Consider the following 27381-nt stretch of genomic DNA (forward strand, 5'->3'; position numbering starts at 1 on the left):
GCCTGTTTATAAGTGGTGTATGTATAGGGGCATTGCAGTACTTACTGATTAAAATAAAGGGAACAGAGTAATGGATAACTAACTCATTAATGACCACGTAAATTGGTTTATTCTGAAGCATTCCCATCTGTCTTGGTAGAATAAATACAGTAGATGTGCACGCCACCCCAGGTACATGGCATGTACAGGCTGGACATCATCAAATACGCTAACCATGGACATCATGGACATTTGGGGGATACTGGTAGACATGTGTTACATTTAAAATGATCATTTGGATTATTCTGTTTGTCAAAAATAGAGCGTAAACACATATTTACAAACCCGTTCACAAAACAAGCTACTGTTGCAGTGAAGCTGGTCTGTGCTGTATAGTAGACAGTTCTGCTCTGCTCAGATTGATTTAAGGATAGACAGAACCTCTGTCCAACGGGGCAACAGCACAATGAAATATCATCATCGTCGTAAAATATCCCATTTTCATTTTTGCAAAGAACAATTAAGTCCTGATTTCAAGTACTGTAGTTACATTATATGAGTCATTACCCACACGTTCAACCCAACATTATACAAAATCCAGTCTTCCATGACTCCAATCCCGATTGACTCTCCCTGACACCAACGGTCCACATGACCACACGTCGGCCATTCCTGATTCAGGAGGCGCTTCTCTCCACCACAGACAGACAAGAGATGGATTTGGATCTGCTCTTAAAAAGTAATCCAACAGAGAATCAAAGTCTCCAGGGAATGGTTGGAAAAGGTAACCTAAGGGTCAAGGGTCAAGTTCAGAGTGGGGTCAGGGGGTCATGTGCTTCTCGGGTGCCTGTTTGTGGGCGAGGTAGAGGAAGAGGATGCTGGAGAGGGCGCTGACGAGGAAGATGACGTCGAACCATCGATGGTAGAAGTTGAACTGTAGCTCTCCCAGCACTTCGGTCACGATGGAACGATACTCCAGAGGCATGCTCATCCTCATGAGGAGAACCGACGACACAAAGTACATCCCCTGAGAGAGAGAGAGAGACAGAGAGACAGAGAGAGGAGAGAGACAGAGAGAGACAGAGAGACAGAGAGAGAGACAGAGAGAGAGACAGACAGAGAGAGACAGAAGAGAGACAGAGAGAGACAGAGACAGAGAGAGAGAGAGAGAGAGAGACAGAGAGAGACTCACTTTTGTTTATCCATTTCACTTAAACATATGTTTCCCATGCCAATAAAGCCCCTTGAATTGAATTGAGAGACACAGAGAGAGATGCAGAGAGAGAGAGAGAGAGAGAGAGAGACGCAGGGAGGGACACAGCGAGAGATGCAGAGAGAGAGAGAGATGAAGGGAGGGACACAGCGAGAGCGGGAGAGATACAGTGAGAGCGAGACACAGCGAGAGAGAGATGACATACTGACCATAATTTGAGCCAGGACCAGCACTATAACATTGGAGGACTTGCTGCTGGAGATGGCATAGAAGAACTATAGAGAAACAGACAGACAGGATTGGGGTTAGGGTACATTGTCACATGCCTATGTAGACTGACAACTTCCTGTCTGTAGATGACTTACCTTAGTGAGTGTGATGAGAAGGCCTCTAATAGAGGTGACAATGATGATGCCCACCAGGATGAAGGAGATGTGCTGAGACCAGAACTTCACCTGCAGAACAGAGCATATGTAAGGAACACTCGAGCAACAACAGAATATGCCAACACAACTACAGTTTTTGGACTTCCTAAACTGACTGTAAAACAATGTTGAAATAAATACATCAGTCACCAGGAATAACTGTACTGCAGAAGGACACTTTAATAAACTGACAGCTATTAACACAACTGGAAATGTTTTGTGACTGTGAGTGAGTGAGTGAGTGAGTGAGTGAGTGAGTGAGTGAGTGAGTGAGTGAGTGAGTGAGTGAGTGAGTGAGTGAGTGAGTGAGTGAGTGAGTGAGTGTGTACGTGCAAATGCGGAAAAGCCTACATCAAACTGAATGCCCAAGTAGTTAACTGTGATCTCAATCCCTCTCGTCACTGGATCAGTCTTCCCTACACGGTCGAACACAATGTTGATGGTGGCCTTAGAGGGACAAAAAAACAAGGGTTACTACAGATATACAGTTGAAGTCGGAAGTTTACCTACACCTTAGCCAAATACATTGAAACTCAGTTTTTCACAATTCCTGACATTTAATCCTAGTACAAATTCTCCATTTTAGGTCAGTTAGGATCACTTCATTTTAAGAATGTGAATTGTCAGAATAATAGTAGAGAGAATGATTTATTTCAGCTTTTATTTCTTTCATCACATTCCCAGTGGGTCAAAAGTTTACATACACTCAATTAGTATTTGGTAGTATTGCCTTTAAATTGTCTAATCTGGGTTAAACGTTTCGGGTAACCTTCCACAAGCTTCCCACAATAAGTTGGGTGAATTTTGGCCCATTCCTCCTGACAGAGCTGGTGTAACTGAGTCAGGTTTGTAGGCATCCTTGCTCGCACATGCTTTTTCAGTTCTGCCCACAAATTTTCTATGGGATTGAGATCAGGGCTTTGTGATGGCCACTCCAATACCTCGACTTTGTTGTCCTTAAGCCATTTTGCCACAACTTTGGAAGTATGCTTGGGGTCATTGTCCATTTGGAAGACCCATTTGCAATCAAGCTTTAACTTCCTGACTGATGTCTTGAGATGTTGCTTCAATATATCCACATAATTTTCCATTCTCATGATGCCACCTATTTTGTGAAGTGCACCAGTCCCTCCAGCAGCAAAGCACCCCCCAATATGATACTGCCACCCGGTTGGGTCCCAAGAACACGGTTGGGATGTTGTTCTTCGGCTTGCAAGCATCCCCCTTTTTCCTCCAAACATAACGATGGTCATTATGGCCTAACAGTTCTATTTTTGTTTCATCAGACCAGAGGACATTTCTCCAAAAAGTACCATCTTTGTCCCCATGTGCAGTTGCAAACTGTAGTCTGGCTTTTTTATGGTGGTTTTGGAGCAGTGGCTTCTTCCTTGCTGAGCGGCTTTTCAGGTTATGTTGATATAGGACTCATTTTACTGTGACTATAGATACTTTTGTACCTGTTTCCTCCAGCATCTTCACACAGTCCTTTGCTGTTGTTCTGGGATTGATTTGCACTTTTCGCACCAAAGCACGTTTATTTCTAGGAGACAGGTCCCATGGTGTTTATACTTGTGTACTATTGTTTGTACAGATGAACGTGGTACCTTCAGGTGTTTGGAAATTGCTCCGAAGGATGAATCAAACTTGTGGAGGTCTACAAAAAAAATTCTGAGATGTTGGCTGATTTATTTTGATTTTCCCATGATGTCAAGCAAGGAGGCACTTTGTCGGTAGGCCTTGAAATACATCGACAGGCACACCTCAATTGACTTAAATGTCAATTAGCCTAACAGAAGCTTCTAAAGCCATGATATAATTTTCTAGAATTTTCCAAGCTGTTTAAAAGGCAGTCAACTTAGTGTATGTAAACTTCTGACCCACTGGAATTATGATACAGTGAATTATAAGTGAAATAATCGTCTGTAAACAATTGTTGGAAAAATTACTTTCTGTCCTAATCGACTTGCCAAAACTATAGTTTGTTAACAAGAAATTTGTGGAGTGGTTGAAAAACAGGTTTTAATGACTCCAACCTAAGTGTATGTACAGTCATGGCCAAAAGTTGAGAATGACACAAATATAAATTGAAAGTTTGCTGCTTCAGTGTCTTTAGATATGTTTGTCAGATGTTACTATGGAATACTGAAGTATAATTACAAGCATTTCAAGTGTCAAAGGCTTTGTTTGACATCGACATGTCTGTAAGTGTGTGACTCACCATGAAGATTTTCCACACACAGTAAATGGAGAAGAAGTAACCTAAGAAGTTAAAGTATTTCCCCTGGAATGTCTTGGAGTACTCTATCCGCTCCTACAGGCCCGGAGAACAGAGGCACAAAGACGACTTATTAATAACAACCAAACGTACATTACAATAGTCCACTACATACTATACATGGACATTGTGTGTGTGTGTGTGTGTGTGTGTGTGTGTGTGTGTGTGTGTGTGTGTGTGTGTGTGTGTGTGTGTGTGTGTGTGTGTGTGTGTGTGTGTGTGTGTGTGTGTGTGTGTGTGTGTGTGTGTGTGTGTGTGTGTGGCAAGCATGCATGTTGGGGGAAAAAAATACAAATAATGTATCATGATATCCCCACTGAGTGAATAACAATTACACCTGTTAATTCACACACAGAATTCATATTTAGAATATGGTAATACAGAACATAGAGTATGCTTTGAAAATAAATACTGTTTACTCTAATAGAATGTTTCAGTTTAGAATGTTTGGTTGTTAGGCACCTTGTTTTCATTTGATTTGGAAGTCGACTCTTTGGTGACAACAACCCCAAGACTTTCTGCTTTCCAAGATTATCCATTATTCAGAAATGAGCTTCAATAACCGCCAATTCAACCAGTTTGTACCATGGACGGTACCAGGACAGCCGTATCTTCCTGCAAGACCATCAGACTACATCAACAATGGTAAGAAATATTGTGTTCTTACCAGGAATTGGTTCATTGCTTATTTTGGTGTATCTCTCATTATAATTAGAATGCATTTAGGTACATAACCATAGATCTGTTTTTTTTTGTGTGAATTTAGGTCAGGTCCTCCCAAGTCTCTCAGAGATCTACAACTGTGAGTGGTACTGGAAGTCCCAGTCCCTACAAATGGCCAGCTTCCGCTACCACAATCAGCACCTGCCTGAGCAGGAGAAACAACGTCTATTCCACAAGCACATGGAGCTGAGGCGCAAAGTTGAATTTTACAGGGGAGTGACGAAGGCCTACCAGCCCAGATTGAGCTCTGGCGAGGAGTGGCCGCTCTTTTCTGAAGAAGACATTGAGAAACTGGAAGCCATTCCGGGGGTGTTGGAGTTGGCTGCAGTGATGGGCTTCCTGAGAATCTCTGAGCCCCGAATGAAGTGTTGAATTACTATTTATTAACTTTGTATTATTATTATTAGTAGTAGTAGTCATAGTAGTAAGTTCACTATCTTAAGTCTGTGTCACATGGGTGACTATGTATCTGACTAGAAGCTGCCCACTTACATTGCATTATATGCCCAAGCCAGAACCTTATTCACCTGGTACGTGTTTTACCCAGACATTTATAGACGCGCACCTCTTTTGCCCCTTGTAAAACTTCCCCCTTTTCATCACAAGAGTAAGTAATTAAAGCTTCACGAAATTGGGACCGGTGAGTAGCTCGCACCTGTTCTTTTTTTAAGGTGCGGGTCGGAAGCAGTGTGGGTCGCTGGGAGCAGAGCGGTTGCAGAGCCAGAGCCGAGGCAACTGATGACGACATGTGGTGGCTGGAGCGGACCTGGACCAGAGACAGAGAAAAGTCCCTTCCCAAAGCTAAGTACCTCTACATATCCAACTCCGACATAATGCCTGATAGGGCCGTATGTGGACATTCTCTGCTGTGTTGCGTACTACGCACTCATTAATGCCAATGTATCTGTGGATTGAACCTGTAGCTGTGTGGACCCGACGACAAAGTGCCTTTGCGAACCGAATTGATGGCTGCCCGGCGAGCGGGGGGGACAGAGTGGAAGCCTTTTGGGAAATTGGGCGAGAGAACACTTCATCCTTCCTCAAAGCTAAGTACCTCTCCATATCTCATCTCCAACAGTTCTCCTGATAGTGCTGTCTGCCGACATTCTCTACAGGTTTACGTGCTACGCACTCATTAATGCGGGACCACCTGTGGACTGCGTTTCTAGCTGCGTGGACCTGACTGGAAGACCACACACAACAGACAGACCTTAACACAACAAACTACTGTAAACCAGATTGAACCAGAGAGGAGGCCTGTTGGGGTACTGGGAGGCTGAAACACATTCACCCTTCCCTAAGAGACTAGTCAAGGATCATATCACCTCCACCCTACCTGACACCCTAGACCCACTCCAATTTGCTTACCGCCCCAATAGGTCCACAGACAACGCAATTGCAATCACACTGCACACTGCCCTAACCCATCTGGACAAGATGAATACCTATGTAAGAATGCTGTTCACTGACTACAGCTCAGCATTCAACACCATAGTACACTCCAAACTCATCCTTATGCTTGGGACCCTGGGTTTCGACCCCGCCCTGTGCAACTGGGTCCTGGACTTCTTGACGGGACGACCCCAGGTGGTGAGGGTAGGAAACAACATCTCCACCCTGCTAATCCTCAACACTGGGGCCCCACAAGGGTGCGTTCTCAGCCCTCTCCTGTACTCCCTGTTCACCCATGACTGTGTGGCCATGCACGCCTCCAACTAAATCATCAAGTTTGCAGACAACACTACAGTGGTAGGCTTGATTACCAACAACAACGAGACGGCCTACAGGGAGGAGGTGAGGGCCGTCGGAGTGTGGTGTCAGGAAAATAACCTCACACTCAACGTCAACAAAACAAAGGAGATGATCGTGGACTTCAGAAAACAGCAGAGGGAGCACCCCCCTATCCACATCAACGGGACAGTAGTGGAGAGGGTAGAAAGTTCTAAGTTCCTCGGCGTACACATCACAGACAAACTGAAATGGTCCACCCACACAGACAAGAGTGGTGAAGAAGGTGCAGCAGCGCCTCTTCAACCTCAGGGGGCTGAAGAAATTTGGTTAGTCACCAAAAACACTCAAACTTTTACAGATGCACAATCGAGAGCATCCTGTCGGGCTGTATCACCGCCTGATAAGGCAACTGCACCGCCCACAACCGTAAGGCTCTCCAGAGGGTAGTGAGGTCTGCACAACGCATCACCGGGGGCAAACTACCTGCCCTCCAGGACACCTACACCACCCGATGTCACAGGAAGGACAAAAGATCATCAAGGACATCAACCACCCGAGCCACTGCCTGTTCACCCAGCTATCATCCAGAAGGCGAGGTCAGTACAGGTGCATCAAAGTTGGGACCGAGAGACTGAAAAACAGCTTCTATCTCAAGGCCATCAGACTGTTAAACAGCCATCACTAACATTGAGTGGCTGCTGCTGCCAACATACTGACTCAACTCCAGCCACTTTAATAATTCAAAATTGGATGTAATAAATGTATCACTAGTCACTTTAAACAATGCCACTTTATTTGTTTACATACCCTACATTACTCATCTCATATGTATATACTGTACTCTATACCATCTACTGCATCTTGCCTATGCTGTTCGGCCATCACTCATCCATATATTCTTATTCATACCTTTACACTTGTGTGTAAAAGGTAGTTGTTATGAAATTGTTAGATTACTTATTAAATATTACTGCATGGTCGGAACTAGAACCACAAGCATTTCACTACACTCGCATTAACATCTGTTAACCATGTGTATGTGACCAATAAAATTTGATTTGGAAGTTCGATAGCTTCCGCCTCTCTCAGTTCAGCCGCAGCCATGGTCAACCCTCGAATTCCACATAGCCATTGGATTGCAAAACATTGTGGATTATAGCACATTTTCTGACTGAACACTACCAGCTCACATCTGAATTATTTAAAATCACTAGTGTCCCCCCACGGGCTTTTGATCCAAAGACTATTTGTGAATAGACATTGTCCTTGAAAGAACATCTGATAACATTACCTGAGCTACAATCCCTTGCCTCTCCATTTATTACCTTGTGTAAATTGATTTACTATTTTCCATTATCATTTGTTTCTGCTTTGATATTACTGTATTCCTTTAGTTAGTTATTATTTTGGTTTATTGTGAATTGTGGAGTTGTGTATTTGGCCTACAGTGCCATTTGCTGACAGAATCTTTGTCTTTCATTCAGTACAACACGACCCAGGAGAGGCCTGCTGCATCTGGAACTGGACTGGAGCCCTCAAAGCGAGCCTGCCGTTGGGGGACCAGAACGCTCCAAAAGGATTTTTAAAACAACTTTTACCTTTTGCCATCGCTCCAATTGGGGCATTTAGATATTGTTCAAATAAAGATGTGTGTTTGAATGATATACTGTCTGCTCCTCAATAGTAAATAGGGTTTTTATCAGGGTTCAACTGGACCGGTGGTCACGCTCCCGTTATGCGAACGTGCACATGCGTTACCTTGGTGGCCTGCAGGTCTACTGTCTCCAGGAAGAGCTGGCGACTCAGCTCCTCCAGAGCATCCACTTCCTGCTGAATCAGAGACAAATCTGGAGAGGGGGGGTCAAGGAACTGTACACAGACACACAATAAAAACACACACACTTCCCATTAGGATGTGTGAAGGATACTCTCGCTGCCTGGTGGTGAGGAGGTGACACTCTTGATCATGCCCCAGAATCCCGTCTGTTTGTTCTGGTCCTCCCCTCGCTGGTACATCTGCCTCCGTGTCATGGCAATGCTGCACAGACAAAACAGAAAAGGCATGACACCAAACACTGGCACAGGAAAACAGAAAACTAGAGCCTGAGAATGATTTGATTATCAGAAAAAGGTGAGGGTCTCTATGCTCTCTCTATAGAAATATATTCCCCTATCCCTCTCCCTCACCGTTTCTTTTTGCTGACGATCATGTCCATGGTCTGAAGAAGTCTCCTCTCCAAGGCAAGAATATCACTCTCTGTCACATTCCTGTAGATAAAGATGCATCACATAGGTATACAGGTAGTAAGGATAGTGGGGAATGAGAGTGTAGGTTATTTAGTTGTGACAATTAGAGTATGTGTGGAGTAGAGTAGTAGGCGTCTATGGGGAGTTAGAGAATGGGATTGTAGGTAATGTAGTTGTTTAATGCTGTTTTGGTCTATACAGACTTAGTGCACTAACCGTAGGAAGTAGGACATGTAGGTGTAAGGGCAGTTGACAGCACCAAAGCCGGACAATAGAGCCATCAGCGTGACCCCTATGACCCCAACACGACTGATCAGCTGCTCGATGGACAGGATACCTGAGGTACAGAAACAGGTATAGAATGCAACATTATGTACAATCACTGTTACAATCCTTATAAGAATTGGGTGCTTATATTTGTCCTATTTCACACATGTACAAGTGTATATTAATATGCATGCATTTTTTGCATATCCCACTCTCCCAGAGACACCCTCAGTGTGGTCACAGCAAGGGTCTGCATTAACAACAGCGAAACTGGAACAATTAGGGTTACTCAAGGGCACATCAACAGATGTTTCACCTTGTCAGTTCGGGGAATTGAACTAGCGACCTTTCAGTTACTGACCCAATACTGTAACACCTAGGCTACCTGCCAAACTTTCAGCTCTACAAGAGGTGACTATGATTAGTGGCTACGGGTTGTTTGGAATAGGGCCTTAAACACAGCAGTGAGAATAGGGAGAGGGGGCAGGGTAGGCACTCACCATGTTTGGGGCTGAGGATGGGGAAAGGGTCCCCCAACTTCCAAAAGAAATACATGAAGGTAAACCAGACGACACAGGCAAAGAGCAGCTTCTGTCTCTGCACTGAACACAAACACACACTTCAGAGACTGTGTGTGAGAATCCCCAGCAAGACAGCACCCATCATATACTCTGTAGCATCAAACACAGAAGGATCACTGGAATTATGCTACAGATGGAATAACATGGATAAAATGTCACTCACAAAGGCGGATGTTGCTGACGACAAAGTAGCCGATATAAAATGGCACCACGAAGATTAGAACCAGTAGAATCACATACAGGTTGAACTTCCAGTGGAAATACCTGGAACTGAGGGACACGGACATCTATGAGACATCGGCTAGCCTATGTTAGCTGGTTAATGGAGAGAAAAGTATCATACTGAATGAACGTGGTGACGTAAAGAATGAATTAAACCATTGTACTTACCTAGTTTCTAAGGCACCCAGTATCTCAAAGATGATGAGCTCAAACATGGTGCAGGAGAAGGCAAAAGTGATGGAGAACACCACTTGGACCACATACTGCCGTACCTGTTGACCGGAACATGACCACAGGGTTAGATCAGTCTCTGTAGATCACTGCTGTGTAAACACCCATGCTGATGGATCTGTCTGTTTCTGTTTCTTCCAACTGTTCTTAAACAAAAACGGTCCAGAAAACATAACAACACCTAGCTACAAAAATAAAGACAAGGCATGTAGATTAATGTCTACAAAATCATAACTAATATAACAGTACTTGTGTAGTAACTAAATAACATACCTCATAGTCTTTGAACAGCTGCCGCATGAAGAACAGCCACCCAAAGCCAAAGAAGAGCACCTGGGAAGTTGAAAGATTTCACGTTAGTAAATATGCCCAAGACAGGGTATGTGCAATCATTCTAGCTGGCTAACATAATAGCTGGCTAAGCAAAGGGAGCCAAAAGTGGTGTTATAGTAGCTAGCAGTTGTTTTTAAGGTTACAGTAACTGTTAGCTAGCGAGAAGAACAGCCACCCAAGAACAGCTAACGTTAGCTAGCAATTCTTACCTGTGAGGTGAACATGATCACAGAATCCATAAGAAACGACATTTTGATTGGGAAATCACGGACTAAAATCTATAGAATACGTTTAGTTCAAAGGCTCTGCATTCAGCTCATGTATAACTACAAAAAAAATGTCAACAAACACGTGAAACGTGGTTATTTTGTTTATTGTTTTTGCATTGTGGAAACCCGTTGTTGAGCTGTCAACTTACTGGACTGTGAAGTACGTCATCAGAATGAGTCAGAGATTAGTCCATTCCGTCGCAATGCTGTGACGTCCCAAAATGAGTTTGGCTGGTTGATACGTTTTAATTTAAATATTGTACTTTAATTTCAATATTATTTTGAGGGAATTAATTTCTATAAAAAATTGGGTTCTTTCTAATTGATCTACTGAATGTGAAACTGTGTGGTTTGTGGCCTGCAGAGGGCGACAAAAACGATGGTCTAGGTTGGGGATCCGTTAAGGTTGAATACAGTCTTGTTTGTTTATTTTTAAAATCCTTTCTTATAATATGTATTGTTTAATCATACCAAACCAAGATCATCTCGCATACGCACATGATCCTAACATCAACGTTAACAGACACTTCTCTGCAAACCAACTGGGCTCCCGAGTGGCGCAGAGGTCTGCATCTCAGTACTTGAAGTGTACTCTGAAAGGTTCGAGGCTGTATCACAACCAGCAGCGATTGGGAGTCGCATAGGGCGGCGCACAATTGACCCAGCGTTGTCTGGCTGGGTCAGGGTTTGACCTGTGTATGCCGTGATTGAAAATAATAGTTAAGTGAAAAAAAATCATATGATGACAGTGTAACTTATTGTTTGTTTGTTATTATTCTAAATACAATTTACAAATATCAGGCACACATGTTCAATTTACAAATGATCAGTAATCAACTATTTACATCACTACATCAAACTTATACTACAAAACAAAACACACAGCTAGTAAAAAACAGTGAAAATGTATTCACTCAGAAAAAAAGAAGATGTCATTATTTGTATTATTAACTAGGGATAATGTCTTAACTTGATGATTCAATTTGATCAGAAATATTTGTAATTTTGGTATAGATTTCTGGAAGAATAAAACAAATGCTGAATAATTTCAATGGTTTGTCATCATTGCAATAGTAACATACAATATCCTTAATGTCAAAAATATGATGTTCAAAAAGCTAAATAAGTACTCGCAAGGTTTTCCCAAACATCTATCAGAGATTTACATCAACATCAACAAATTTGAATAACATGGAATAACATCTTATATGAAATCTTAAAGAGCACTTCCTTAAAAGTGTTTGGTACACACTGAGTGTACAACACATTAAGAACGCCTGCTCTTTCCATGACAAAGACTAACCAGGTGAATCCAGCTATGATCACTTACTGATGTCACCAAACAGTGTTGATAAAGGGGAGGAGACAGGTTAAAGAAGGATCGTTAAGCCCTGAGACATGGATTGTAAAGGTGGGCCATTCAGAGGGTGAATGGTCAAGACAAAATATTAAAATTTCTTTGAATGGGGTATGGTAGTGGGGTGCTATGTGCATTGGTTTGAGTGTGTCAAGAACTGCATCGCTGCTGGGTTTTTCACTCTCAACAGTTTCTTCTGTGTGTCAAGAATGAGCCCACCTTTTTAACAAACAAAAGTATAAATAAATAAACAACTTTTTTGGGTGGGGGGTACCTGTTTTGCATGTTATTTTGGTATTAATACGTGTCACATATCAGTTTGCAAACAATGTAAAAAATATATATATCATTGAGTTAATAAAGCTGCATACAAACATGGTCTCTTTTTTGTTTTCTTGAGAAAGGCAGCTCAAAAATGCAGGTGTTTCAGTGCTTTCTGTGGTGGTAGGGCAAGCCAGCAGAAAAGTGTTGCGCCATGATTGGCTCAGTGTTCTCTCACTCATGGGGAAACTACGTCATTGCGAAGTGTAAGGAGAGGCCTTGAAAATCCTAACCCTTTGGCTGCTGATATTAGAAGTGCCCATCCAAGAAGGCTCAAGAACATTGGCCACAGATAAAATGACATCAAATCACATTATATGTACAGCAGCTTTGATTGGACTGATCATGTCAACATCATACGTTCACAATCTTAGCTAGCAGTCATCCTGAGTCAAGCTGACAATCAACTGGCAAATCCTTTTCAGTCCTTGTATATGAAGATAAATAATGAAGAGAAATTATAGATAAAACATATCGGTGCTCATCATCCATTGGACATTAGCATTACACGACAAGTTGGAAATCGCAAATTCAACAATGAGTGGTTTGGAAGGAAGTGCGCACAGCCCAACACGGTGAGTCCAAAAATGTATTGTATACTTCTGCATTAATGATGCAATATGCCATGGCGCCAGAGGGTAGGACTGACGTTTTATCAGCTCTCAACCAATCATGCTATTTTGTTTGTTTTGTCACATGGTTCGTAACTTGTTTTGTACATAACGTTTTGTTACTACCGTCTCTTATGACCAAAAAGAGCTTCTGGGCATCAGAACTGGGATTATTCACCTCAAATTGGATGAGGAGTTCTTCTTCAATGACTCGGAAGCGGGGGATATACTGCAGACACCTGACCAGGCCCCAATCCCCCTTATTCACTGGAGAAGGAAACTGAGAATTTGAGGCAAAAGATCAAGGCACCTTGCAAGGATCAGGTGACGAGTGGCTAATCTGCCCTTTGCCTTCCGTTCTACTAGCAAAATGAAATCGCTGGGAAATAAATGGGACGAACTGAAAGCATGGAGCAGCCAGAGCCGTCAGTCTGTCAGGATCCGCCAGACTCTTCCAGATCTGCCAGTCAGCCAGACTCTTCCAGATCTGCCAGTCAGCCAGACTCTTCCAGATCTGCCAGTCAGCCAGACTCTTCCAGATCTGCCAGTCAGCCAGACTCTTCCAGATCTGCCAGTCAGCCAGACTCTTCCAGATCCGCCAGTCAGCCAGACTCCTCCAGATCCGCCAGTCAGCCAGACTCCTCCAGATCCGCCAGTCAGCCAGACTCCTCCAGATCCGCCAGTCAGCCAGACTCCTCCAGATCCGCCAGTCAGCCAGACTCCTCCAGATCCGCCAGTCAGCCAGACTCCTCCAGATCCGCCAGTCAGCCAGACTCTTCCAGATCCGCCAGTCAGCCAGACTCTTCCAGATCCGCCAGACTCTTCCAGATCTGCCAGTCGACCAGATCTGCCAGTCGACCAGATCTGCCAGTCGACCAGATCTGCCAGTCGACCAGATCTGCCAGTCCAGCAGATCTACCTGTCCAGCAGATCTGCCAGTCCAGGAGATCTGCCGGTCAACCAGACGCTTCCAGATCTGCCGGTCAACCAGACTCTTCCAGATCTGCCGGTCAACCAGACTCTTCCAGATCTGCCGGTCAACCAGACTCTTCCAGATCTGCCGGTCAACCAGACTCTTCCAGATCTGCCGGTCAACCAGACTCTTCCAGATCTGCCGGTCAACCAGATCTGCCAGATCTGCCGGTCAACCAGATCTGCCAGATCTGCCGGTCAACCAGATCTGCCAGTCAACCAGACTCTTCCAGATCTGCCAGTCAACCAGACTCTTCCAGGTCAGCCAGGATCTGCCGGAACCGTCAGTCTACCAGACTCTTCCAGATCCGCCAGTCAGCCAGATTCTTTCAGATCCGCCAGTCAGCCAAGATCTGCCAGAGCCTTCCTCTTCTCCTGTGCTGCCGGAGTCTCCCGCCTGTCCGGCGCTGCTGCCGGGGTCTCCCTCCTGTCCGGCGCTGCTGCCGGAGTCTGAAGAGCCCCTCTGTCCCGAGCTGCCCCTCTGTCCCGAACTGCCCCTCTGTCCCGTGTTGTTAAGTAGGGTTGCCGTGGCTTGGAGGTCACGGAAGCGGACAAGATGGAGGAAGACTGCGGTGAAGTGGAGGCCACGTCCAGCACCAGAGCCGCCACCGCGGACAGATGCCCACCCAGACCATCCCCGATAGGTTCAGGTTTTGCGGCCGGAGTCCGCACCTTGGGGGGGGGGGTGGCGGTACTGTCACGCCCTGGCCATAGTTTACTTTGTATTTTTCTATGTTTTGGTTGGTCAGGGTGTGATCTGAGTGGGCATTCTATGTTGGATGTCTTGTTTGTCTATTTCTGTGTTTGGCCTGATATGGCTCTCAATCAGGGGCAGGTGTTAGTCATTGTCTCTGATTGGGAACCATATTTAGGTAGCCTGGGTTTCACTGTGTGTTTGTGGGTGATTGTTCCTGTCTCTGTGTTTTGCACCAGATAGGGCTGTTTTCGTACGTTTGTTATTTTGTTAGTTTAATCGTGTATAGTTTCCTTATTAAATAAAATGAATCACAACTACGCTGCATTTTGGTCCGCTCCTCCTTCCCACAACGAAAGCCGTGACACATACACCCTAGCCAAATACATTTAAACTCAGTTTTTCACAATTCCTGACATTTAATCCTAGTAAAAATTCCCTGTTTTAGGTCAGTAAACAATTATTGGAAAAATTACTTGCGTCATGCACAAAACTATAGTTTGTTAACAAGAAATTTGTGGAGTGGTTGAAAAACAAGTTTTAATGACTCCAACCTATGTGTATGTAAACTTCCGACTTCAACTCCAGATGTATTTCTAAATATTTAACGCAGTCCTTTACAGGAATAGTTTATATTTCTTTATTGTTAGAGTCATTTTCATGTTTAGAAGCATTCGGTTTGAATCCAGACATAATAAAGTATGCATTGATGGCATTAAGGACATGGGCAACCTGGTCTTTGTCTTTAAAACATATAATAGTATCAGCCAGCTGGGGAATTTAGATTTCTTGGTCAAAACTGTATAAGCAAATGTGCATTATTCAGAATATCTTGACATAGAAGATCCATTACCAAAATTAATTTAAAAAACGCAAATTTGGACATCCCTGTCACACTTCTGTTGACACTGAATAGATGTATTAAGGTTTAGTGTCGCAGAACTATTTACATCTTTGTAAAACATGCAATTGACTTCGATACAATTTTCACCAAAACCAAAAAGTTTCAGAGACCAAACGAGAAATTAATGGTCAATTATGTCAAAGGCTTTACAGAAGTCTATAAATAAAATAACAGCACCTGAGTCAACTGCCTCTGAATAATCCATAAGGTCCAATACTAAACGAATGCTGGAGCTTATGTGAAGCCCCTTCATAAAGCCTGTTTGAGTCTAATTTATAATGGGATATTTTCCTTTCATCTTTTGGCATAAACCAGAAAAATCTACGTAATCAATATTCAGTAAAGCGATTGATCTCCAATTTACAATGAGAGAGGATTCTTCATCAGGCTTAAGAACCAATTTTCAATGCAATCTTGAAACAAAAATTCAAATCCTCTCTAATCTCCTCGACTGACAAGTAATTCGCAAATTGAGTGGAATTAATCCTGAATCACAGGGACATAGTTCTGAATGTGGCGAATGTAGCTTTCATAACCATCTTTCTGAAATTGTGAGTTGTTCAGGTTTTCATAAAAGGAATTGACAAAGACTGATATCTTTTTATGTTTTGAGGTGATCTTCCTGTCTGGGTTGGCGCACCCCCCCCCCCTTGGGTGTGCCGTGGTGGAGATCTTTGTGGGCGATACTCGGCCTTGTCTCAGGATGGTAAGTTGGTGGTTGAGAATATCCCTCTAGTGGTAGCTGCAGTTGTTTATGTGTCGGGGGACTAGGGTCAGTTTGTTATCTGGAGTACTTCTCCTGTCCTATCCGGTTTCCTGTGTGAATTTTAAGTATGCTCTCTCTAATTTTCTCTTTCTCTCTTTCTTTCTCTCTCTCGGAGGACCTGAGCCCTCGGACCATGCCTCAGCACTACCTGACATGATGACTCCTTGCTGTCCCCAGTCCACCTGGCCGTGCTGCTGCTCCAGTTTCAACTGTTCTGCCTGTGATTATTATTATTTGACCATGCTGGTCATTTATGAACATTTGAACATCTTGGCCATGTTCTGTTATGATCTCCACCCGGTACAGCCAGAAGAGGACTGGCCATCCCACAAAGCCTGGTTCCTCTCTAGGTTTCTTCCTCGGTTTTGGCCTTTCTAGGGAGTTTTTCCTAGCCACCGTGCTTCTACACCTGCATTGCCTGCTGTTTGGGGTTTTAGGCTGAGTTTCTGTACAGCACTTTGAGATATCAGCTGATGTACGAAGGGCTATATAAATAGATTTGATTTGATTTGATATTTCAATGGGATCTTTGCATACATAATACATCGTTCATTTTGAGTGCAGTTATATATTTTCTTTTAGTTTATTTTCAAGAGCAAAGAAATAACTGGTGTTTCTTTCCCTTCTTCAATCCATTTAGCACCCTTTGTCAGATCTGTCTAAAACAGTTCTAACTCTATTTGTAAAGATTTAAGTTCAGACTCTTCTTCTTGACATACAGTATCTTATTTCAGAAGCCTGTCAACGTTGATTTTATCTAAGGTGTGTCAGGTGTTCCAGCTCTTTGACAAGTTTAATAGCTAAAACTGATTTTTAAATTTAAAGAAATCCCATTTACTTCCATGAACTAAGTCTCCTCTCGCAAAATGATCTTTGGCTAACGATTTGATGATTCCATTGAATATAGGATTTCTAAGAAGTGTGTTGTTTAATTTCCAATAGACTCAAATATCCTTAGATCTTTTAACAGCTTGTAATTTCAGGGAAATCAAATGATGATCAGAAAAGGGAGCAAATTGATGATTTACTGTACATCTATAACAAATTGATGATTTTACTGTACATCTATAACATTGATGATTTACTGTACATCTATGACATTGATGATTTACTGTACATCTATAACATTGATGATTTACTGTACATCTATAACAAATTGATGATTTACTGTACATCTATAACATTGATGATTTACTGTACATCTATAACATTGATGATTTACTGTACATCTATAACATTGATGATTTACTGTACATCTATAACATTGATGATTTACTGAACATCTATAACATTGATGATTTACTGTACATCTATAACATTGATGATTTACTGTACATCTATGACATTGATGATTTACTGTACATCTATAACATTGATGATTTACTGTACATCTATAACAAATTGATGATTTACTGTACATCTATAACATTGATGATTTACTGTACATCTATAACATTGATGATTTACTGTACATCTATAACATTGATGATTTACTGTACATCTATAACATTGATGATTTACTGAACATCTATAACATTGATGATTTACTGTACATCTATAACATTGATGATTTACTGCACACTACGTAAGTTGTAAATTGTACAGTATCCCCCCCCCAAGGTCACCCCTCCTCCAGATAGCATAAACCATAAACCAGTCCCATGGCAAAATATGTAGAATGGTAGGACATTTGCTCTAAACCAGCAATATTTATCTTAGGCTCATGGCAAAATGTGTAAAATAGAATGAGGTTAGGCCATTAAAAAAAAAAATCTATCCCCCAGAAAACGTTTTAAAAAGCCCAAATGTATTTACTCTCAAATGAATTAAAGTCTGGTTTCTATAAATAATTGATCTGAACTGTAACGCCTGCTTAGTTTCACTTCAGTGTGTCTCTGCGTCTCTGTAGTGATAGAATTGGTCGTACACTCCCAATGTACTTTAAATGCCAACCACTAGAGGGCAGCACTCTCACACCTCACGCTGTTGAAGCGATAGGTGCGCATTTTTGTCCCCACTGCACACAAGTGCGATAAAAAGAACATGCAATTAATTCGCCCCAAATCACGACTAGTGTTGGAACCATGACGTTCATACATTGAGAAAATACACATATTTCAGTTGTTGCCCAACATCCTTTCTTATGCACACTATTTGGTCCTGATTTGTAGACACAGATGGGCGGTGTTTTATCTGGCGCTGCTCTTTACAACCGTAATAGACAGTCTATGAAATAGATGTAAATACACGGACCATGAGAGTACTGTGATCGGGACTAGCTGCCAAAGTAACGCCCGCAAGCTACAACAGAGGTAAGCTTTTAATTATATTTTAAGATCAAGTTTCAGGATAGAAAGTGGCTTGTAGTGCACAAAGGCGCTCTAATTATTAGGATACTACTTTGCATTTTTATATTCTGCATCATACACCAGTGCAATATTTGTTTAAATGTTGATCGTTCATTGTTATTTGATCCATAGCTTATACTAGCTGTATTTGGCTGGGGTAAAAGGTATATTGTATTACTAGTATGGTCCACTTAAATGTTGGTCTTCTAATGATTTCCTTTAATGTTGTAACAACATCAATGTGGTAGCAACAATATATAGCCTATTTGTAGCTAAAGAAAATAGTTTTCAGAGAGATGTGAGATGATTTCGTGCTCCCTTTTGCTCTTGGTCAAATTGACAAAGCAAAATGGGATTGTGTTCAGGAGCAAGCAGGGTTTTTTTTTTTACAATCATTATTTTAAAGATTGTCAAGTGGCTTAATCTTATTCAAGAAATTGAAACACAGCCTTCTGGGTATGACTCAAAACAGCCTTTATTTTCACTGTGGAATCAAGGTTTTTCTTTTAGGTGTGTTAGGCCTTATAACGGGCTGTGCTTGGTCAGAAGTTATCATTTATCCTCAATGGAGCAAGTGGAGACTCATTCTGCCAGAGAAAGGCAGCTGGCCTGTGTGTAATGGCCAGTCCATTGATGGTAGAATGAAGCCCTTCATTTTTCCTTCACATTTCTAAGGTTAAGTAACTAATCCCATGTTAACAGTTCAGAGGCAGATTTCCACACTGGATTAAGCCAGATTCATGGATGTGTGTGTTTGTTTCTCCCTCTGTGTTCTCCTTATCTTTCATAGGAGACGTGTGTCAAGAGCAGATGTAAGATGAGGCTTGTTTAAACCACTCAAACAGTGTTCAGATCTGTAAGGTAACATCCTTTCTGATGATTGTACAGAAACATGGTTATTAAAAACGCTTTTAGTCCATGGTGGCCTACCCTGGTCCTGGGAAGCTTTGAACTTTGACCTCCGCCCATGAATGTCTACTCTGCCCAATGCAGACTATGATGTGTGAGTCCTCCCTGGTGCGATGCCTGCAGCTGTGTGTGTCCTTACTGATGGTGGTCAGACTGCAGGGTGAGTGGACATAGCACTAGACATATTGACACATTTTTATTTCTATTAGTAAGTTCACCACATTATTGTGGTTATGCACGTTTCCACCAAACAATATGTTGTGTACAGTGTTACACATATACAGTGTCCTCAGAAAGGATTTACAGTGCCTTGCGAAAGTATTCGGCCCCTTTGAACTTTGCGACCTTTTGCCACATTTCAGGCTTCAAACATAAAGATATAAAACTGTATTTTTTTGTGAAGAATCAACAACAAGTGGGACACAATCATGAAGTGGAACGACATTTATTGGATATTTCAAACCTTTTTAACAAATCAAAAACTGAAAAATTGGGCGTGCAAAATTCTTCAGCCCCCTTAAGTTAATAATTTGTAGCGCCACCTTTTGCTGCGATTACAGCTGTAAGTCGCTTGGGGTATGTCTCTATCAGTTTTGCACATCGAGAGACTGAATTGTTTTCCCATTCCTCCTTGCAAAACAGCTCGAGCTCAGTGAGGTTGGATGGAGAGCATTTGTGAACAGCAGTTTTCAGTTCTTTCCACAGATTCTCGATTGGATTCAGGTCTGGACTTTGACTTGGCCATTCTAACACCTAGATATGTTTATTTTTGAACCATTCCATTGTAGATTTTGCTTTATGTTTTGGATCATTGTCTTGTTGGAAGACAAATCTCCGTCCCAGTCTCAGGTCTTTTGCAGACTCTTCCATTCTTCCAGAATGGTCCTGTATTTGGCTCCATCCATCTTCCCATCAATTTTAACCATCTTCCCTTTCCCTGCTGAAGAAAAGCAGGCCCAAACCATGATGCTGCCACCACCATGTTTGACAGTGGGGATGGTGTGGTCAGGGTGATGAGCTGTGTTGCTTTTACGCCAAACATAATGTTTTGCATTGTTGCCAAAAAATTCAATTTTGGTTTCATCTGACCAGAGCACCTTCTTCCACATGTTTGGTGTGTCTCCCAGGTGGCTTGTGGCAAACTTTAAACAACACTTTTTATGGATATCTTTAAGAAATGGCTTTCTTCTTGCCACTCTTCCATAAAGGCCAGATTTGTGCAATATACGACTGATTGTTGTCCTATGGACAGAGTCTCCCACCTCAGCTGTAGATCTCTGCAGTTCATCCAGAGTGATCATGGGCCTCTTGGCTGCATCTCTGATCAGTCTTCTCCTTGTATGAGCTGAAAGGTTAGAGGGACGGCCAGGTCTTGGTAGATTTGCAGTGGTCTGATACTCCTTCCATTTCAATATTATCGCTTGCACAGTGCTCCTTGGGATGTTTAAAGCTTGGGAAATCTTTTTGTATCCAAATCCGGCTTTAAACTTCTTCACAACAGTATCTCGGACCTGCCTGGTGTGTTCCTCGTTCTTCATGATGCTCTCTGCGCTTTTAACGGACCTCTGAGACTATCACAGTGCAGGTGCATTTATACAGAGACTTTATTACACACAGGTGGATTGTATTTATCATCATTAGTCATTTAGGTCAACATTGGATCATTCAGAGATCCTCACTGAACTTCTGGAGAGAGTTTGCTGCACTGAAAGTAAAGGGGCTGAATAATTTTGCACACCCAAATTTTCAGTTTTTGATTTGTTACAAAAGTTTGAAATATCCAATAAATGTCGTTCCACTTTATGATTGTGTCCCACTTGTTGTTGATTCTTCACAAAAAAATACAGTTTTATATCTTTATGTTTGAAGCCTGAAATGTGGCAAAAGGTCGCAAAGATCAAGGGGGCCGAATACTTTCGCAAGGCACTGTATATCCCTTGGCTTATTCCACATTTTGCTTTGTTACTGTCTGAATGTATTCAAATAAAATAAATGGCTCACCCATCTACACACAATACCCCATAATGACAAGACGGAAACATGTTTTTAGTAATTTTCTTACATTTATTGAAAATTAAATACAGAAATATCACATTTAGATAAGTACACTACATGACCTAAAGTATGTGGACACTTGCTCATCGAACATCTCATTCCAAAGTCATGGGCAATGATATGGATGGAGTTGGTCTAACCTTTGCAGCTATAACATCCTCCACTCTATTAGGAAGGCTTACCACTAGATGTTGGAACATTGCTGCTATGGATAAGAGCGTCTGCTAAATGACTTAAATGTAAATGTAAATAACAGCCTCCACTCTATTAGGAAGGCTTACCACTAGATGTTGGAACATTGCTGCTATAACAGCCTCCACTCTTTTAGGAAGGCTTTCCACTAGATGTTGGAACATTGCTGCTATAACAGCCTCCACTCTTTTAGGAAGGCTTACCACTAGATGTTGGAACATTGCTGCTATAACAGCCTCCACTCTTCTGGGAAGGCTTTCCACTAGATGTTGGAACATTGCTGCTATAACAGCCTCCACTCTTTTAGGAAGGCTTTCCACTAGATGTTGGAACATTGCTGCTATAACAGCCTCCACTCTTTTAGGAAGGTTTTCCACTAGATGTTGGAACATTGCTGCTATAACAGCCTCCACTCTTTTAGGAAGGCTTACCGCTAGATGTTGGAACATTGCTGCTATAACAGCCTCCACTCTTTTAGGAAGGCTTTCCACTAGATGTTGGAACATTGGTGCAGGGACTTGCTTCCATTCAGCCACAAGAGCATTCGTGAGGTCAGGCACTGATGTTGTGTGATTAGGCCTGGCTCGCAGTTGGCGTTCCAATTCATCTCAAAGGTGTTCAATGGGATTGAGGTCAGGGCTATGTGCAGGCCAGTCAAGTTCTTCCACACTAATCTCGACAATCCATTTCTGTATGGACTTTTCTGTGTGCATGAGGGCATTGTCATGCTGAAACAGGAAAGGGCCTTCCTCAAGCTGTTGCCATGAAGTTGGAAGCACAGAATTGTCTAGAATGTCTTTGTATGCTGTACCGTTTAGATTTCCCTTCACTGCAACTAAGGGACCTAGCCCGAACCATGAAAAACAGCCCCAGACCCTTATGGATTCAGGCAGGCAGCGTTCTCCTGGCATCCGCCAAAACCCAGATGGTGAAGTGTGATTCGTTACTCCAGAGAACGCATTTCCACTGCTCCACAGTCCAATGGAGGCGAGATTTACACCACTCCAGCCGACGCTTGACATTGCTCGTGGTGATCTTAGGCTTGTGTGCGGCTACTCGGAAATAGAAACCCATTTCATGAAGCTCCCGATGAACAGTTCTTGTGCTGACTTTGCTTCCAGAGGCAGTTTGGAACTCAGGAGTGAGTGTTGCAACCACGACAGATGATTTTTACGGGCTGTGCGCTTCAGCACTCTGCGGTCCTGTTCTGTGAGCTTGTGTGGCCTACCACTTCGCAGCTGAGCCGTTTTTGCACCTAGACATTTCCATATGACAATAACAGCACTTATGGTTGACCGGGGCAGCTCAAGCAGGGCAGAAATTTGACAATCTGACTTGTTGGAATTTGGCATCCTATGATGGTGCCCAGTTGAAAGTCATTGAGCTCTTCAGTAAGGCCAATCTACTGCCAATGTTTGTCTATGGAGATTGCTTTGCTATGTGCTCGACCTGTTAGTAACGGGTGTGGCTGATATAGTGGAAAGCAGACTGAACCAGGTTTTCCTCTAGGAAAATCTCTGTGCAAAACTTCCTAGTCCTTGCATATGACACGAAAATATGGAGAGTGGAACTCAGTAATGTGTTGTATTGGACTTGTCTGAAACATAACACTTTCTGTTCAGAACAAAAAGTGAATTGCTTTGCCACATTTCTTTCAATATTAATTTAGTGCCGTGTTGCAAACAGGATGCATGTTTTGGAATATTTGAGTTCTGTACAGGCTTCCGTTTTTCATTCAGTCAATAAGATTAGTATTGTGGATTAACTACGATGTTGTTGATCCATTCTCTGTTTTCTCCTATTACAGCCATAAGCCTCATGGTGAAATCCCTGTGCGGTTTTCTTCCCCTCCGGGCACCTGAGTTAGGAAGGACGCCTGTATCTTTGTAATGACTGGGTATATTGATACACCATCCAAAGTGTAATCGATAAATTCACCATGTTCAAAGGGATATTCAATGTCTGTTTTTTTATACCCATCTACCAATAGCTGCCCTTCTTTATGAGGCATTGGAAAACCTCTCTGGTCTTTGTGGTTGAATCTGTGTTTGAAATTCATTTCTCGACTGAGGGGCCTTAATGGTTATTACTGCATTGTCGGAACTAGAAGCACAAGCATTTCGCTACACTCGCATTAACATCTGCTAACCATATGTATGTGACCATTAATATCTGCTAACCATGTGTATGTGACCAATAACATTTGATTTGATGTATGTATGTGTGGGGTAAAGAGATGAGGTAGTGATTCAAAAATCATGTTAAACACTATTATTACTCACAGAGTGAGTCCATGCAACTTTTTGTGAGACTTTTACTCCTGAACTTATTTAGGCTTTCCAAAACAAATGGGTTCCATACTTATTGACATATTATATTCAGGATGTAACACATCAAAATGTGGAATAAGTAATGGGCAGATCAGTCAAACAACAAGTGCATGAGTTGTTTGACTGATCTGTGATCCCTGTTGTCCCCTCCCCTATCCATGTCCCAGGCAAGGTAACAGCCCCTGAGCGCATGGAGGCCCCAGTGGAGCTTCCCTTCACTCTGTCCTGCATGGTGTCTAAGGGGCGTGGGGACAGCCTGAAACAGGTGCGCTGGCTGGATGTCCAGAACAAGACTCTGTTGACCTACGAGCCCAGCCAGAAGGACAGCGTGAGTGGCCAGCAGCATGTAGAGCTGGCACCCTCCCCCAAGGACACCTCAGCCATCACCATCCGCAGGGTGGGCTTCAGAGACGAGGGCTGCTACACCTGCATCTTTGACCTTTACCCCTCAGGATCGCAGGAGGGACGCACCTGCCTCACCGTCACATGTGAATAGAGGAGAATGTTCAGATTTCCTCTTTGTCATTGCTGTGTTACTCTGTGATTGTAGTCTGAGTGTCACAGCTGAGTACATGGGCATGTCCCAATCATTGATTTGTACTTCTCTCTTTCCTGCCCTCCTTCACTCCCTCCTTGCCAAACTTTGATCTTAGAGGAGTTAATACCTCAACAGAGGGAAGGAGGAAGGGGGCAGAGGTTTTCTGTATTCAGATACAGTGGCTGGAGGCGTTAAGGGGACAAACAACAGGAAGAGAGAGAGAGAGGATTAGAAAGAAAGGGCTGGACATAGTGTGTTTCTGGTCAGCAGCATGGGCACTCACATAACATTTAAAAGGAGCCTGTTGTTGATTCTGAACTCAATTTATACTCCATTTCTGCCCATCCTTTGTTTGGTGCCTTTCTTTGTTCTCAGTGGACTCCGTGCTTCCTTGCTACCTGTCTGTAGACTGATTCAGGGAAGGAGATACCTAGTCAGTTGCACAACCGAATGCATTTAACTTAAATGTGTCTTCTGCATTTAACCCAAACCCTCTGAATCAGGTATTCACTCCTCTTTTGATAAACCTCTATACTACAGGGATGTACTCTGATGGATGTAGAGAGATGTCATGACTCCCATCCCCATGTGCATGGTACGTGTGTGTGTGTCTATCTGTTTGTGTGAACATGTTGTTTTACCTCTCCTCCAGCCCGTGTGATTGCTGAGGGTAACAAGACAGCGGTGAGTGGTAAGGCGACAGTCCTGTCTTGCTCCTATGGCCTGCCAGAGAAGGTACAGCAGGTGCTGTGGAGACACACAGCAGAGCAGGGGGACTCCATCGGAGTAGCCTCCTATGCCAAGCGCAGCGACCCCATGATCGAGCCGCCCTACCAGGAGAGGGCCTGGCTGACCCCCTCCCTCTCCCACAGCCAGCTGTCCATCAGACCAGTCAGCATCCAGGATGAGGGCTGCTACACCTGCGAGTACCACACCTACCCAGAGCGAACCAAGAGTGCTATCGTCTGCCTCACTGTCTTTGGTAGGAAAGGTTACTCTACATACACCTTCTTCACTGTCGTTGCCAGGGTTAAGCTAAACATCCTCCTCACTGTCTAATATCGTCTACAGTAATGATAGTAACTTATAGTAATGATGATTAAATATATTGCCAGCATACCCACCATCAGGTGCTTGCACTTTACACTTTGTTGAATGGGTTTACTGTCGAGTGATGGGTAGTGCATGATGTTTGAATCCCCAGCATGATAGTTAACATGAAACAGACCTGACTGTGTTGAACAAACCAGACTGGTGAATGCTCTCTTTCACTCCATAGAGAAGAGTTATCACTCCTCTGTTATAGTAATATACAGTGCAGACTCTAAAGTGAGAAATAATACTGCTGTTGTGATTGGCTGATGGTGGTCGATATGTTGTCAAATTTTAGGTTAGAGCACTGGGAGTTTTTTTTGGCAGTTGCTTCTGCATAGTTTCACCTAAGGAAGGGAGGGAGATTATTCGACAAATGTGTGTGTGTGCACGAGTGCGTGCTCTGACCTCTGTGTCCACTGACAGCATTGACAGTCTTAAATGACGGAAACTGTAGTAGTAACAGTGAAAGAGGCAGTTTAACAACATGCCGCTACTTCTATTTGATGACTACTGCTGCTGCAGTATTCTGTAGCCCAGAGGTTCTCCCTGAACAGATGTGTTCCATGTAAACTGGAACCTGAAGGCAGCTCCAAAGGGATTGAGGTGGAAAGGAGTGTATCAAATACTGAGCTGTTCTTGACATGTTTGTGGCTGAAAATTAGGTCCATCTGTTGCTGGTAAGGGCTCTTCAGGGAAGAAGTACAGGTACACACACACACACACACACACACACACACACACACACACACACACACACACACATGGTAATGTTCATTAAAATGATGCTAACTGATGTGGCTCATGCAATGGAATGTATTTTTCGTAATGTTAGTTGAATTGTCTCAACAAATCATAGCACTGATTGAAGGGTACACTTCCTGATTTTACTTCCTGGCATGGGTACACTCAAAATGGCTGCCAGTCCACACATTATGCCATCATTGACTTGAATGTAGACGCCCTTTCTATTCATTCTTATTTCTATGGCTGTGTTTCACTGAGGTAACACTGACAGAGAGTTTACATTAGCACTGAAGAATGGATCTATTAAAGGGAGAGAGGGGGGAGTAAAGTGTGACACCCAAAGTCATGACTGTATTACTGTTTCAGGCAGACAGTGCTCCCTACTGTCTCGTCAACCCTCCCTCTGTCTTTTCTCCTTTCTCTCCTTCTTGCTCTCCCCCTCTCTGTCTTTTCCCTGTCAGCCCAGTCAAACAGCAAGGCATTTGTCTCAAATTGAACTTCCAGCGATTCAAACAGAAAAGCCTGTGCCATATCCCTCAATTTAATTATTTCAATTCAATTTCAATTCAAGGGCTTTATTGGCATGGGAAACATATGTTAACATCGCAAAGCAAGTGAACTAGATAATCAACAAAAGTGAAGTAAAGAATAAAATGAACAGTAAACATTACACTCACAGAAGTTCCAAAAGAATAAAGACATTTCAAATGTCATATCATGTCTAAAATACAGTGCTGTAATGATCTACAAAAGGGAAAATAAATAAACATAAACTTGGGTTGTATTTACAATGGTGTTTGTTCTTCACTGGTTGCCCTTTTCTTATGGCAACAGGGCACAAATCTTGCTGCTGTGATGGCACACTGTGGAATTTCATCCAATAGATATGTGAGTTTATCAAAATTGTTAGTTTTTTTTCAAATTCTTTGGGGATGTGTGTAATCTGAGGGAAATATGTGTCTCTAATATGGTCATACATTTGGCAGGAAGTTAGGAAGTACAGCTCAGTTTCCACTTCATTTTGTGAGCAGTGTGCACATAGCTTGTCT

General features: G+C 42.7%; 2 protein-coding genes across 3 annotated transcripts in view; one reads left to right on the forward strand and one right to left on the reverse strand.

Moving 5' to 3' along the window:
• Nucleotides 1-90: 90 nt before the first annotated feature.
• LOC135519097 (Golgi pH regulator) lies at nucleotides 91-10658 on the reverse strand. The gene is made up of 14 exons (XM_064944154.1): nucleotides 10437-10658; nucleotides 10168-10227; nucleotides 9832-9935; nucleotides 9605-9711; nucleotides 9361-9462; nucleotides 8810-8930; nucleotides 8534-8614; nucleotides 8275-8384; nucleotides 8105-8193; nucleotides 3836-3928; nucleotides 1969-2064; nucleotides 1558-1647; nucleotides 1402-1467; nucleotides 91-1006 (listed from the first exon to the last, which is right to left on the reverse strand). Exons 1-14 carry the CDS (start codon nucleotides 10476-10478, stop codon nucleotides 800-802), a joined length of 1368 nt encoding a protein of 455 aa, XP_064800226.1. The 5' UTR covers nucleotides 10479-10658; the 3' UTR covers nucleotides 91-799.
• Nucleotides 10659-18185: 7527 nt separating this feature from the next.
• LOC135519098 (OX-2 membrane glycoprotein-like) overlaps nucleotides 18186-27381 on the forward strand; it is a 30130-nt gene continuing 20934 nt past the window's right edge. The window contains exons 1-5 of one of the 2 annotated variants that reach the window (XM_064944155.1): nucleotides 18186-18433; nucleotides 19260-19330; nucleotides 19463-19538; nucleotides 24123-24443; nucleotides 25146-25475. In XM_064944155.1, the coding sequence (XP_064800227.1) occupies nucleotides 19466-19538; nucleotides 24123-24443; nucleotides 25146-25475 (724 nt within the window). In that variant the 5' untranslated portion in view covers nucleotides 18186-18433; nucleotides 19260-19330; nucleotides 19463-19465. The remainder of the gene's footprint in view (nucleotides 18434-19259; nucleotides 19331-19462; nucleotides 19539-24122; nucleotides 24444-25145; nucleotides 25476-27381) is intronic. The other variant, XM_064944156.1, reaches the window with a different exon arrangement.

The sequence above is a fragment of the Oncorhynchus masou genome, chromosome 29 (assembly GCF_036934945.1).
Source record: "Oncorhynchus masou masou isolate Uvic2021 chromosome 29, UVic_Omas_1.1, whole genome shotgun sequence".
Classification (NCBI taxonomy): Eukaryota; Metazoa; Chordata; class Actinopteri; order Salmoniformes; family Salmonidae; genus Oncorhynchus; species Oncorhynchus masou.

Coding starts and splice junctions, on each gene's coding strand:
- LOC135519097 (XM_064944154.1), bottom strand. CDS start 10,478: ATGTCGTTTCTTATGGATTCTGTGATCATGTTCACCTCACAG. Junction 8,931..9,360: donor CATCCTCAGCCCCAAACATG/GTGAGTGCCTAC, acceptor TCTGTACCTCAG/GTATCCTGTCCATCGAGCAG. Junction 1,648..1,968: donor ACTTGGGCATTCAGTTTGAT/GTAGGCTTTTCC, acceptor TCTGTTCTGCAG/GTGAAGTTCTGGTCTCAGCA.